Source organism: Pocillopora verrucosa, chromosome 3, assembly GCF_036669915.1.
Source record: "Pocillopora verrucosa isolate sample1 chromosome 3, ASM3666991v2, whole genome shotgun sequence".
NCBI classification, from domain to species: Eukaryota; Metazoa; Cnidaria; class Anthozoa; order Scleractinia; family Pocilloporidae; genus Pocillopora; species Pocillopora verrucosa.
Genome location: NC_089314.1, coordinates 4,800,251 through 4,814,622, shown reverse-complemented (window position 1 = coordinate 4,814,622; position 14,372 = coordinate 4,800,251). Strand labels below are relative to the sequence as shown.

At 37.5% G+C, this 14,372-nt stretch overlaps 2 protein-coding genes across 3 annotated transcripts in view; one reads left to right on the top strand and one right to left on the bottom strand.

Moving 5' to 3' along the window:
* The first annotated feature begins 7,082 nt into the window (after positions 1-7,082).
* On the top strand, positions 7,083-13,620 carry LOC131796575 (microfibril-associated glycoprotein 4). 2 transcript variants are annotated; one of them, XM_059114176.2, is made up of 6 exons: positions 7,083-7,367; positions 9,506-9,874; positions 10,238-10,387; positions 10,484-10,606; positions 11,208-11,591; positions 12,073-13,620. In XM_059114176.2, the coding sequence occupies exons 2-6, from the start codon at positions 9,568-9,570 to the stop codon at positions 12,345-12,347; spliced, it is 1,239 nt and encodes a 412-aa protein (XP_058970159.2). In that variant the 5' UTR covers positions 7,083-7,367; positions 9,506-9,567; the 3' UTR covers positions 12,348-13,620. The 2 variants fall into 2 exon arrangements, with proteins under 2 accessions (XP_058970159.2, XP_066020019.1); XM_066163922.1 differs by lacking the exon at positions 10,238-10,387.
* The window catches only part of LOC131796573 (uncharacterized), a 28,502-nt gene continuing 27,652 nt past the window's right edge, over positions 13,523-14,372 (bottom strand). The window contains exon 46 of the mRNA XM_059114173.2: positions 13,523-13,682. The gene's annotated coding sequence lies outside the window, so the exon portion shown is untranslated. The remainder of the gene's footprint in view (positions 13,683-14,372) is intronic.

The following is a 14,372-nucleotide window of genomic DNA, read 5'->3' as shown; positions in this document are numbered from 1 at the left end:
AAAATCTTAATTTTTTTTCCGAAAACGGTATCACCTACAGAGAAAAAAAAAAAGAAAAATGATGGGTTCACGAATTGATTATTGATTTTTAAAAGAGAAATTCGCTCTAGCAGCATTGTAACGAGATGTGATTAAAATTTATCAGTAATGGTGTTAAGCAAATATTTAAAGGTGACCGAACCGTTTCTAACAGGTCTAAAGTCATTGAAAATTTGATATCCCTGTAACGGTTGCGGTGGCTGTATTTTGAAACGATTTTGTATCTGTAATCAACCGCAAACTATTTAAATGTGGCATTAGAGTTTTGGCCAGAGATTGAGAGCTTTTCCTGAAATTGAACGTTGAAGACTTGGTGAAGCGACGTGACGGGAAAATGTCGTCATTCGTTATTAATCCAGCTGTGTCATCTCCAACCAAAAATCGTTTGAGTTTTCGATGATCATAACTTTTCATTAAGTTGCTAACCTTTTCTTTGCGAACAAATCAATCGAATATACTTCCTACCACGTATGTCTGGTTATACAATAGATGTAGAGCATTAATATTCAAAAATGCAAGAGTCGTTAATGACAGAAGGATAAGATTTATCACTACTTTTATGTCACTCTCCGTTAAGATTGCATGCAGTGATCCTAATTTCCACTTATGTCGCAGGCGGTCATTCACTTCTGAATCACCTGACTCCACATAATCGATCCTCTTCTAATCTAAGCGCTGGCGCTAAATGAAACGAGCCCTGTTGGTATAAGGTTAACTCTACAAAGTAGTGGTAGATCTCCCCATCATATTGGATTGATTTGGTCTTTTTTTCCTGGACTGGAGTAATAGCCTTGGAATTTTCTTTCACATCTAGTTTCAAAATGCCGTACGTATAGTAGAGATGGACCGTCAATAGCTGTGATTAATTCTTTCTCACAAAGAATAGGGTCAAGATTAATGAATTTGCTGACTAGTTTTCTAGTGTTTTCCGACTGGATTTGCTGTCTGAAAAAAATATAACAAAACCCATGCTCGCTGATCGAAAAATCCTACGAAAAGGCAAAATTGTGAGGAGAAATTATTATTGTTGAACAGGATGCAATCTGGTTTTCAGGTGCTATCTGTGTGGTTAACAACGAGAAAAATTCAAGCGTAACCTTGGTTTGAAATGATGAGGACAACTCTCGGATATTGAAAGAATTCCCTGAATTCTTTGACTAAAAGCAAAACGAAAATTCTGGATTTTCAGTTCGTTTTCCAAATGAGTGAACTCGGCCATTTTTGTGCTTGCGTTACTCGGCATCTCCAAGTACTTGGGTCTTGATTCACCAGCGAAATCGTGCGTACTTCTTTTTTCCTAGTATTGAATGGGCTAAGAATGCAATATGTTCAGGATATTCAGGCCGTGTTTGATCCTGGTAATATTGTTTTTTTTTCTGGGCGATGATCAAAGCGCGGGGTGGTGCTGGCCAGCGATTTTTCCTTTAAAAAGATAGCGAAATTCTAACGGGATTTATTTTCATTTTTTTCGAAACATGGGAGCACGCTTTTTTGAGGAATAAAGCGAGTTTGTACAAACGATAGGATTCCACTGCTCAGTCTAAAATTTGATTTCTCTGCCATGAGATAGCTTTTAACGATACAACCTTTTAACGATACAACCTTCAACAGTATATTCAATTATTTGTTTTGCGAGTTTTTTAAATTTTACGTGTGTTCATTGATCTTCCTATTTATTCATTTGCGTGTTTATTTACCTCTTTATTTCGCAAGTGTATTATTGGATTACATTTTCAGGGACATAAACCATTGTTACATACCGAGACTTCCGCTCATCAAAACGAGCACTGTGATTGGTTGATTCTTGGTCCCTGATCAAATTCAAATGTATCCCGACCGGGATACTTTTGCGTAGTTGTTGCCCGTGCGCCGAATACTCTCATGGCCAGGAGACTGTAAACTTTAACGCAGGAGCATTTTCTGGAGGAAATGTCACCATCAATTTTTACAATGACAAATAATTTTGTTTTCCTTATTGAGGTTATAAAACCATATTTTATTTTTTCATGTACTTCGAAACATTGGTAATTAAGTTAAGACGTATTCATTCAGCAGGGTTGACGATTGTGAACAAAGAAGTTGTGTCGTCTTTGTTTGTTTGTTTTTGCCATATAATTGGCTAAGGGGATAGTCTAAATATATAACAAAGCATTTCATGTATGGTCCCTCGGGAAACAATTTTTTTTTTACAATTTTTAAATTCAATTTACGCTTAGAGATGTCGATAGCTCATTCAAAATTTTGAAGCAGAAAAGGAGCTTACTTTCGATAGCCATGTGTGTGAAAAAGGGTTTTGTCACTCTGGACTCCACAAGGGAAATGATTTTCCCTCAATACATTTTACGCGGATTTCCTGTGAAATCACATTTATCAAATATGTGTAAATGTTATATTAAGTTTCTCTACGCCATTAACTGTTCCACTTTTTAATTCACGTACAGCATTGTTTCTGGATGTTCCGAGACTGGCATCTTATGGTTTCTCGGGGAATAGATAGTCATACAAAACCCGTTTACCGTTCACTGTTTGGGATAAAATGAATGACAGGTAGGGGATACATTGGCTTAGCACTACAGCTGTCTGAGTTTCTTAGTCTTACATCATCAAATTATACCAGTTGACCATTATATACCTAACAACAATGATAGAGCTCTTGCTACAAACTTGGCACTACCACTTACAAATAGTTCACTTACTTCTATTACTTAGGCCACTATCGTCACAACGTCTACTCTTACTTCTATTTGCCCTTATAAAGTTCAGTGATTGATTCATGTCGTGGAAAGCTGCTTGGCTCTTTTATACTGGCGTCTTGATAGACATCATATCTGCAACTGAGTAAACAATGCAGACAAGGAAGGAGTATGAGTGGAATGGCTCTGCAGGAATTTGTGTTCAAGAAGTTCTCGGTAACAGCCATCCATGAGTGTGATATGAGTTGCGAGAAAGAAATCACCTGCCAAAGTTACAATTACGTAATAGTAGAAAAGTCCTGTGAACTGAATAACCGGACCAAGGAAGCAAGACCTGAGAACTTCCAACCAGACTCTGCCCGGTTTTACTACACACGCTTTGTGGGAAGGGGTATGTGCTAAATTTACTCTTTCTTCATAGTGCCAACTGAAAAAAATTGACTTTCATCACAAGTGTCATGCACTAACCCTCAAAATTGTTTTCTATCAAATAAATCTCTTTTTTCTCGCTGTAACCAAGTTGCAAAGGTCTTTATAGTAAACACCGGCTAAAACCTTTTTGGAACACCAAAAAAGAATCTGGAATGAACTGATTAGTACAAAATAAGCCAATCAGCTACCTTTTAACTTGTTGAGTTGGTTTATCATACCCAAGAAGTTAAAACTGTCTAATCATGAAACCGTATGGTAACAACTCATCAAAAGCAAACTCGTGAAGTATACAGGTTAACTTCATGAGATTGAAATGTATTGAGGCAGTCTGACTTTCTACTTAAGAAGTTTGCAGTCGGCTGATTGGCACTTAGGACCTTTAGCGGTAGGCATCGCGGAGAAGGACGTCGATATAAAAATTAAGTTGTATTTTAAGTTAGAATTTTTCGAATGGCTGGATGTGTTCACGGTTTCCGACCACGCCACAGTTCAACTTCAACGTAACTAATGTGAGCCACGCGTTGATTTTTATATAGAAACTTAGATAATTTGCCGCCGAGTTTTCCTTTACATATCACAAATTTTGTTGATTTCACGCCGTTGTTTTTCGGAAGACGGCTACGAAATGTGCGAAGTTTTAAAAGGCACTTGCTGAGCTGTTATTCTGCTTATTAGAGCTCTTGTTTTGCCACGTCCTCATTCACCATCACCGTCTTTTTTTGCGATAAGGTCATTCAAGTACTTACACTAGAAAACAAACTTAGCTGTAAGTACTTTGCAAAACAAAAAATTCTTATTTTCACAAGCAATTAGAGTTTCGGCGCAATTTCTCTCGAGGTGCGAAGTTAAATTCAGTCACAATGAGCTGAAACAATGTAACTATTTGCGGGCTCAAATAAGTGATAAGTAAACAGCTTGATAGCTTCTTGTATGGTTATAATGTAATATTCTTAAATAAATGGGGTTTCAGAAAGGGAGATTCACCTGCATTTCTCCTTTTGCCGTTAACAGATCGATGGCCTTTAGCACTGGATGAGGGAAAAATGATCGCTTATCGTTCCGTAAGTTTGAGTTTCTGTTAAGTTCTTAGACTTGTTAATATGAACGATGTCATTTGAAATCTTGTACATTGTGCAGAGGCGAGCTTTTTTGCGGCGAGAGGCCAGGGATTCCTATTCCATCTCTTTGACCATAGAGGTTACGTTAGACGTATGTCTATAATCTTTCTTTGAAAAAACGAGCAACTGCTCTCTAAATATTCTCTACTTTATTTATATCATATCGGTAGTTTGGGCCTCAGACAGGGTTGGACGAGCACTTTATGCAAGGGCTTTTTGGTGTCTTGTTCACAAAACCAGAAGTTTTGTTTTGATCAGATGTAAGGTCTTGTTAGCTTTAGAAGACATGTCAGGAACGTGTTGATTCCACCTCATTTTAATTTTGTGTCCGAAGTAACTCCAAAGTTAGAGAGCACCCTAATGTAATTTTAGGTAAAGTGCTGGGTTTTGATAAGATATGTATGAATGCATGTTGGTATACGAGTGATACGCAGGAAGCCCAGCAGAATACTTGCCTCAAGTTCGTGAGATTATTGTTGTTTCCTAATTGGGATTCCTGTGTAATCACCCAATCGTTCTAAAATAGCATGTTTATAGCGGTAATAGCGGTATGATTGGTGTCAAACACGATTACACACTTTGAGAATATTTTTTTCTTTGAAAAGCGGGCATTTTACTGTTTGAATCAGCGACTTATGTCGAAAAGAGCCGCTAAATTTGCAAAGCGAGCAAGCTGCGAGATTCGTTAACTTGAGTTATTCAACAGAGTGATGGAACGGAGGAACGGTGGATGGGCGGAATGGCGGAATATCTAAAGATGCGGAGTGGATGAACATCCTAAAACGAGGAAAGCCTTTTTGCATGAAACAAAAGTCTCAAAAATGGAATTGCAATAAAATAAGAAAGCTGTTTATGATTAACAGGGAAATTAAAAGAGGTATAGAGAATTATGGATAGGGGAACCATGAGGCTTTCAAGTTAGCCCCTATAAATTATTATTATTATTATTATTATTATTATTATTATTGTACTATTATTATTATCATTTTTACTGTCGCTCATCTTTCTTCGGAACAGGGTTCTCATTAATATTTGGGAAGCGTCAAGTTTTCTGTTTTGCTTGTGAGACTAATATTCTGCAACAGTACCTTCCAGCGTCATTATACAACTTCTAGTTCTTTAAAATTGTGCTCTATCAGTAGCCACATGCAGCCTTTGATTGTCTACTTTTTAAAATGTAACACTTCACGGAAATTCCAATGACTAGCTTATTAAACATAAATGTGTTAGCTTTCGCAGTCTGTTTTTCTTTCGGAGAATTCAGTCTGGCTCGAACTGGATACATCACAGGTGCATCGATTTATCCGCGGTGGAGAAAGAGCCTAGAATGTGCATTCCTGGTAAAAACAAAGTTTTCCGGCGTCATTATTCAGCGTAATTGAAATTACCTCCTACAACACTGCGAAAAACTGCTCGAAATGATCAGGAAAAAATTATTCGAAAGTTTGCGATATAACACCGTAGTTAACTCTGGAGGAAAATGCGACACATTGTGTAGTTCTAGAAATTTATATTTACATAAATTTTTAATTTGAGAGACACCTTAATTACCTTATTGTAAAGTTCTAAAACTTCATACATGTCCCGCAGAAATATTTTGACCAAATAATTTGCAGTTAAGTTTAAGAGTTAGACTTGCTAAAATGTTTTGATGGATTTTCATTCAAGTATGTCATTGACTGTAAGATATATAGGGGTACAAAGATGAGATCAGTCATTTAGATTTAAACACAGAAGCTATGAACTAATGACTAACAACAACAAGAAGGAGTGTGGCGTATAGAATAGCAGTTTTGTCATGGAACCATAGTTTAACGCTTGTGTTCAAACAAAGTTTACCGGCCTCAATATTCAGCGTAAACGAAATTACATCTACAACACTGAAAAAAGCCGCACAAAATCTTTAGGCAATTATTCTAGAGTTTGAGATAGCACAGTATGCTCTTTGTACAATACTGTCTCTTCTGTCTAACGTATCGAGCAATTTTGTGGAAAGCATCTTTTGCAAGATAATTTGTAAATTAAAAAACCATAATCATATACATAACACCGGAGTTAACTCGGGAGGAAAATGCGACATACCGTGCAGTTCTAAAAATTTATATTTTCATTAATTATTAATCTGAAAGACATAAAACGGGTCATAATACCTTAATTATCTCCATGGAAAACAGAAAAATATTGTGAAGTTCTGAAACTTCATACATGTCCCGCAGAAATATTTTGACCAAATAATTTGCAGTTAAGTTTAAGAGTTAGACTTGCTAAAATGTTTTGATGGATTTTCATTCAAGTATTGTCATAGAATAGCAGTTTTGTCATGGAACCATAGTTTAACGCTTGTGTTCAAACAAAGTTTACCGGCCTCAATATTAAGCGTAAACGAAATTACATCTTACAACCCTGCAAAAAGCCGCACAAAATCTTTAGGCAAAAATTTATTCTAAAGTTTGAGATAGCACAGTGTGCTCTTTGTACAATACTGTCTCTTTTGTCTAACTCATCGAGCAATTTTGTGAAAAGCATCTTTTGTAAGATAATTTGTAAATTAGAAAACCATAATCATAACACCGGAGTTAACTCGGGAGGAAAATGCGACTCATCGTGTAGTTCTAAAAATTTATATTTTCATTAATTATTAATCTCAAAGACATAAAACCGGTCATAATACCTTAATTATCTCCATGGAAAACAGAAAAATATTGTGAAGTTCCGAAACTTCTCACCTGTCCCGCAGAAAATATTTTGACCAATAATTTGCAGCTATGTTTAAGAGTTAGACATGCTAAGTTATTTTTAATGGATTTTCATTCAAGTATGTCATTGACTGTGAGATACATTGGAGTACTAAGATGAAATCAGTCATTTAGATTTAAATACAGAAGCTATTATCTGATGACTGATAACAATTAGATTAGCTGGACAAGAAGAAGGACTGTGGCGCACAAAGAGCGGCTTTGTTATGGAACCATAGTTACAGAAATTCAAACAGTTCTATATAGGAAAACGCGACACCAAAAAGTTTTCAATATTGATACCTCCCAGGAACAAAACCAAGAACGAAAAACAGTTTGTCATTCAGAAGGTAAGATATTTCCTTGTGAAGTCTTCGACCAAGCCTTTCTTGCTCAAAACCGATTGCGCTGATTGCAGAAATGATTGCAGAAACCCGCTTTAAACTTTGTTGCAGTTTAAGATTGTATTGAGCAAATTAGTAAAACATCGGAGTGTCATGCTCTCCGATTCGGAATCGCTTTAAATGGCAAAGTGACACAATGTGTTAAGCAAAACAAGTCCTGAAAAAATTACGCCTCCATACTTTTTTGTTAGAATTTTCTCTCGTGCGCCATAATTTTGAAAATGTAACACGTCACAGAAATTTCAATGACTAGCTTATTAAACGCAAATTTGAGCTTTCGCAGTCTGTTTTTTTTTCTGAGAATTCTGGCTCGGACACATCACAGGTGCATCGATTTATCCACGGTGGAGAAGAGGCCTAGAATGTGCTCCCCTGGAAAAAAAAAGTTTTCCGGCCTCAATATTCAGCGTAACCGAAATAGCATCTTACAACACCGCAAAAAGCCGCTCAAAATCTTTAGGCAAAAATTATTCTAAAGTTTGTGATAGCACAGTGTGCTTTTTGTACAATACTGTTTCTTCTATCTAACTTATCGAGTAATTTTGTGGAAAGCATCTTTTGCAAGATAATTTGTAAATTGAAAAACCATAATCACATACATAACACCAGAGCTGACTTGGGAGGAAAATGCGACACATCGTGTAGTTCTAAAAATTCAAGAACAAGAAGAAGGACTGTGGCGCACAAAAGAGTGGTTTTTTTATGGAACCATTGTTACAGAAATTCAAACAGTTCTATAAAGGAAAGCACGACACCAAAAAGTTTTCAATATTGATACCCCCCTAGGAACAAAACCAAGAACGAAAAACACTTTGTCATTCAGAGGGTAAGAGATATCCTTGTGAAGTCTTCGACCAAGCCTTTCTTGCTCAAAACCGATTGCGCCGATTGCAGCAATGATTGCAAAAACCCGCTTTAAACTTTGTTGCAGTTTAAGATAATTTGTATCGAGCAAATTAGTAAAACATTGGATTGTCATTCTCTCCGACTCGGACTCGCTTTAAATGGCAGAGTGACACAATGTGTTAAACAAAACAAATTCCTGAAAAATTAAGCCTCTATACTTTTTTGTTAGAATTTCTCTTGTGCGCGATAATTTTGGAAATGTAACACGTCACAGCAATTTCAATGACTAGCTTATTAAACATAATCCGCAGAAACTAATTTGACCAAATAATTTGCATCTATGTTTGAGTTAGACTTGCTAAGTTATTTTTAATGGATTTTCATTCAAGTGTTATCGACTGTAAGATACGTAAGTTGTAGTTACAGAAGTTCAAACAATTCTATATAGGAAAGCACAACACCAAATAGTTTTCACAAGAACAACTCCAAGAACGAAAAACACTATGTAGTTTAGAAGGGAAGAGATATCCCTGTGAAGTCTTAGACCAGGCTTTTCAAATTGGAATTTTTTTAGCTTAAAGTTCTCAAATGCCATCCAAAAGTCACGGAATGCTTGGGACCAGTCCAACTAAGATAAAATTGAGTAATGTTGAATGTTAACTACCATGATATCGTCTAATGAAACACATAGAGTTATTTGCAAGATGACTAACCATTTCATTTTTGTACTGAAGTAAACCATATCGATGATCCACAATTTCGCAAAGGATTAGAATTAGAATTTCAAAGTACTTTGTCTGTTCTTGTATAGAGGAGCGCAGCAGGGTTTAATTGTACTGCACTCCACCATGAGATCGATTGTTTTTAGCAGTTTAGACTTTTGAGCTCATTAAAGAAATAGAGAAAGATGTTTTTCGTCTTGCCACGAACGTGGGACAAAGACACATGAATTTCGTAATGGGCCTCGCTCACCGTATAGAGTCCTTGTGGCTCAGTGGTGAAGCATCGGAGAGCATCGGAGTGCAGAATTCGAGCTTTACCCAGCTCATCTTTCTTGTTCTATTTTTTTCTTAGTTGTTCAAATTAGACTTTTGGAGATACTAACACTACTAAGACTATTAACTATTACTTCTACAACTACTATAAATACTTCTACAAGAGGATATCAATATTCTCTTGAACTTCTATTACTTCTGCTATTGCTGCTGCTGCTAATATTTCTACTACTATTACTACAGCCACTACAATCACAACTTCTAGCCTGGTTGTATTTGCCTCTATGCAGTTCAGTGGTTGATTCATGTCGTGGAAAGCTGTTTGGCCCTTCTATACTGGCGTCTTGATAGACATCATATCTGCAAGTAAACAATGTACACAAGCAAATAGCATAAATGGAATGGCTCTGCAGGGATTTGTCTTCAAGAAGTTCTCAGTAACAACCATCCCTGAGTGTGATATGAGTTGTCAGAGAGAAATCACCTGCCAAAGTTTCAATTACGTGATAGAAGAAAAGTCCTGTGAACTGAATAACCGGACCAAGGAGGCAAGACCTGAGAACTTCCAACCAGACCCTGCTCGGTTTTACTACACGCGTTTTGTGGGAAGGAGTATGTGCTAAAAATATGTCATCTTTTTTCATTATTCAGAGATACCCGTCATTTGATTGAGGGACATAGTGCCAACCTAAAAAAATCGACTTTCATCACAAGTATCACTGACCCCCAAAGTTGTTTTCTACCAAATAAATCTTTTTGTTCTCGTAGTAATCAAGTCGCAAATTTCTTTGTAGTACTTACTTTAATAACTTTTTTACCGGTTTTTTTCCCTGAGACGATCAGTATGAGAAGGAAATTTATTTGGAAGGGTTGGTGACACTTTTACTGGAAACTTCAAGACAGGTACCAGCGATAACAGTTTTTTCCTCGTTTGCGAAAAAGCTTTTCATTTTCTTGTCCTGTTTTCGATCACAGCTCCTTTGGGATCCATTCCACAGCTGCCTGCAAAGTCGTGCCAGGAAATAAAGGCAAGTGAAGGCCAAGATGCCATCAGCAACAAGTACTGGTTGGATCCAAGTGGAAATGGAAAGGCTGTGCTGGTTAATTGCGACATGGAAATGGAAGGTTTTTGTACCCAACTGTCTCTATTATTTAGATTTATTTGTGTTTCTTCGGATAAAATTACTATCATAGTTCATTTTAAACTTAATTTATTGCTAGATATCGATGAATGTATCACCGGCAATCACGACTGTCATGTGAATGCCACCTGTACCAACACCATTGGCTCACATAATTGTACATGTAAGGAAGGATTTACTGGAGATGGACGCTTGTGCTCAGGTACCGTGTCAGGCAATCGAGATGTTTCATTTTAATGGTTCTGTATTGACGAGTTTACTATTTACTATTGAATTATATTACTGAAGAGGCTGGTTATGCTTGAAAAGAGATAATTTCCCTTCACGACTGAATCAGTTGTTAGGAATATTTAAAACAAAAATTTGTCAGAAACTTTGAATTGATTCAGATAGAATGAAAAATCGTTAAATCTTTTCAATTGATTATACAAGATATTTCACTGTTTTGTTTTCCAACGCTGAATCATGAATTTGTCGTCGTGCAATACAATTTGTAAAATATTGTTCAATAATGTCCGAAAGGGGAAAGGTCGATGATGTCGGCTCGCAAGTACCATATACGGCAAATTCATCGCAATTTTTGTTAATCAAATCCAGCTATATATGTTGAAAGTAAAAAGGTTGTGTGAAATAAAGCCTACTATGTCGAGAGCCGTCCTTTCTTTGTCGGAAGCAAAATCACAAGCATGCACTTATAAGAACCATTGAATTGAACTTTGAAGCTCGAATGGTGTCTCTGTTTTAACTGGTCGAGTAAAATCTGAAAATAAAGTAACATCCAAATTTACTCCTTGTCTTCATAGCTTTTAGGAACTGTGCTGAAATCCACAAATCAGCGGGTAAATCAACTGACGGTACGTACACCATCAAACCTGATAACATGACTGCCTTTGAGGTATTCTGTGACCAAACAACAGCTGGTGGAGGATGGACTGTGTTCCAGAGGAGACTGGACGGCTCGGTTGATTTCTACCGTAACTGGGGCGACTACAAACATGGCTTTGGTGACGTTTATGGTGAGTTTTGGTTAGGATTGGACAAGATTCACCGCCTGACCTCAGATAACAACAGCATGCTGCGTGTGGATTTGGAAGACTTTAAAGAGGATACAACTTATGCTGAGTATAATATATTTGGTGTTATGAATGAGAAAGACAAGTACAGGCTAATCCTCGGTTTCTATTCAGGTAAAACTGGGGAGAGGGGCAGTGTCATAATCAGTGTGTTAGTAACCTGTTTGGAATTAGCAGCTCTCGATGAAGAATAAGATAAAATACTTCAAAGTAACCCAAATGCAATTAGGGAGAGTGCATATTATACATTGATTAATGTGGAGGCATTCGCCAACAGACTATGAACATCCTCGTAGACAAAGGGAAAGGTGATCAGGCAAGTGAAACAAAAACCGTTGCTTTAGCTAGACGCGTCAGAACCCTTCCCGCACACGGATCGTTCTCAATTAACGGTCCATCAATGTTTGATTAGCATCTCATTCCACATATTTTTATAACCAAACACAAGAACATTTTCAAATGGTTTCACGCAGTCAAACTTCGTATTTTCATTTAATACTTATATTGTTACACTGCATTGTAGATTTTATGCAATTCTGTCGACTTGAATGTCATCATGTTATGCGAAACTATATGACACGATTTAATCCATCAGGATCTGCTCATGATTCTCTCTCTTATCATCGTGATCGGCCATGGAGCACTCCTGATCAGGATAATGATGAGTGGCCGAGGGGAAACTGTGCAGTGTATTGTCACGGAGCCTGGTGGTATAACGATTGCTTCCACTCTAACCTGAATGGCAGATATCCTCATGGAAATGACTCTTCCTATGCTAATGGAGTGACTTGGGGAGGCTGGAAGAAAGAAAGGCTTTTTCTGAAGAGGACCGAGATGAAAATGAGACCAGCAGATTTCGGACTTTCATGACTATATTAAAACCGCCTTTTGCACAGCACAACTATTATACAGTTGGAGTTAGCAAAAAGCGAGTGATTCTACTTAATTTGTTTGGTTAGTAGTCCACGATATGTGAGTTTCCTTCATCAATAGCGTGTTTTACACCAAGAGGAGTAAAACTATGCCGTTTTAACTGCTTCCTTTTTTGTGTGTTAGACTGCTTTTCTTTCACATTTCACTCCTGGTGGTGGATGGTTGTCGTTTTTATGTTTTAAACTAAAAATATTGATTCCGTAAAATGGCTCTTTCCACTGATACGGCTTCGTGAGATGACCTTAGATTACCTTCGACGTGTTTATCAAGTTTCATGAACATGAGTTGCAATTTGCTCCTGGTTGCTCTACGGCAAATTGACTTTTACTAATGATAGCCAATGAAGAAGATTTTGTGTTCCAAGTCTGATTTATCAAAAAGTCAGCGCGCGAGTGCCTAGGTCTGGTTCCACTTCTCCAGGTAAAAGGGGACGCTAGTTTCTCTCTCGTACTAGAAGTTAAAATTTTTCGAAAACTGCCTGCTTATTTCAACTTTCGGAACGAAACAAGAAAGAATTAGGCTACCATCAGCCTATCAAGAACGCTGTCAGTAGGTAGAGTAAGAATTCTATTTTCCCCTTTGCATAAAAGATACTTTTTCTATCTTTTGGCCTTCATCTCGCATACTTATAATATCGGCTCATGTTAAATATACCATTGACTGTTTTATCAACACCCAGGCCAACATCTATCTGGATAAAAGAGGCTTCTTAATCAAAATTATTTCTTTGTATTGTATCACTACTCCATGCTCGAGGTTTTTGAGCGCTCTCCTTAAGAGGGTTTTGTACGTTTTGTAAGTAATGTGGAATAAAGAAGGGAAAAAAAGAAAAGATTTACTGCTTTAAAATTCAAGAATAATCTCGCGGACTGACGCTCTGGCAAAAAACTTAATCATGGAACGGAGAATGGAAATGATGCGAAATGAGGAGTGAGTAATGGAAAATGGGAAAGTATGTGTATTTGATCGCCATTTCGATGTTGAAATCGGTTCACAAAACCGAGCTTTTGGCTGTAAGCTTTTATCTGTTCATTTGCTCTAAAATTTTCACACGCTGAGTTCGAACTTTGAGCGTAGCACGACAAGTGACCTGTGTACACATTTTCCTCAGTTGCAACCGACATTTATTAAGTTTATGCCAAATCTATTTCATATCAGTTATAATTAAACGCTATGGGTCTCATTCCCTTTTGCTAAGAACAATCGTGAATTCAAATCCTACATATTTGCTCTGCTGTCGCTTCATAGCTCACTCAAGAGGTTGTCTATAGTCTGCAGGAAAAAACAAATAAACCACAGTCAACACAACTCAGTATTGGTAAAGTTACTTAGGGATGTCTAGCCTACGTGTAAGATGTTTCCTCCATGCACAGCTACTAGTCTGCATGCTTAGGTTTTCATAGGCTCTGTCACACGAACCGCGAAGCCTGCGGGTTCCTAGATGGCGCACACTCGCTTCGTTTTCTGGCTTAAATCTCGAAGGCTTCGCAGTTCATGCTGTAGCGCTGCTGAGAAGAGCCGGCTGCTTGCAGGCTTTACAACCGCCTTTTTCTCTGCATACTCATGGCCAGCCTAAGTGGCCAGCCTGATTGGTCTCGTAGATTGAAATTCCCGAATTCCTTGCTACAGTTATGCATCTTCAAAGCTAGAAAAAGCTTGACACAAACACTTCCCCAGGCCGTGTGCAAAGGGCTACGAAAGTGAAACCCTGGCCAAGGCATAGAAATTGAAATGACAAACACCTAAAATTCTCTGTAAACAAATGTATCAAGTTACGGGAAAAAATTGCTGTGCCTGTTAGTGATACACATTCTTTTTAAGAACTTTTTAACATCAAAGATGTTTGACAATTTATTTTCTCTTGGAGAAAATCATGGTGTTTGGGATTTACAAAACGATACTTGTACCATGATTGAAATTCCGTGACAGCGGTGTGGCACCTGCCCCTCCCCTATCCCAACA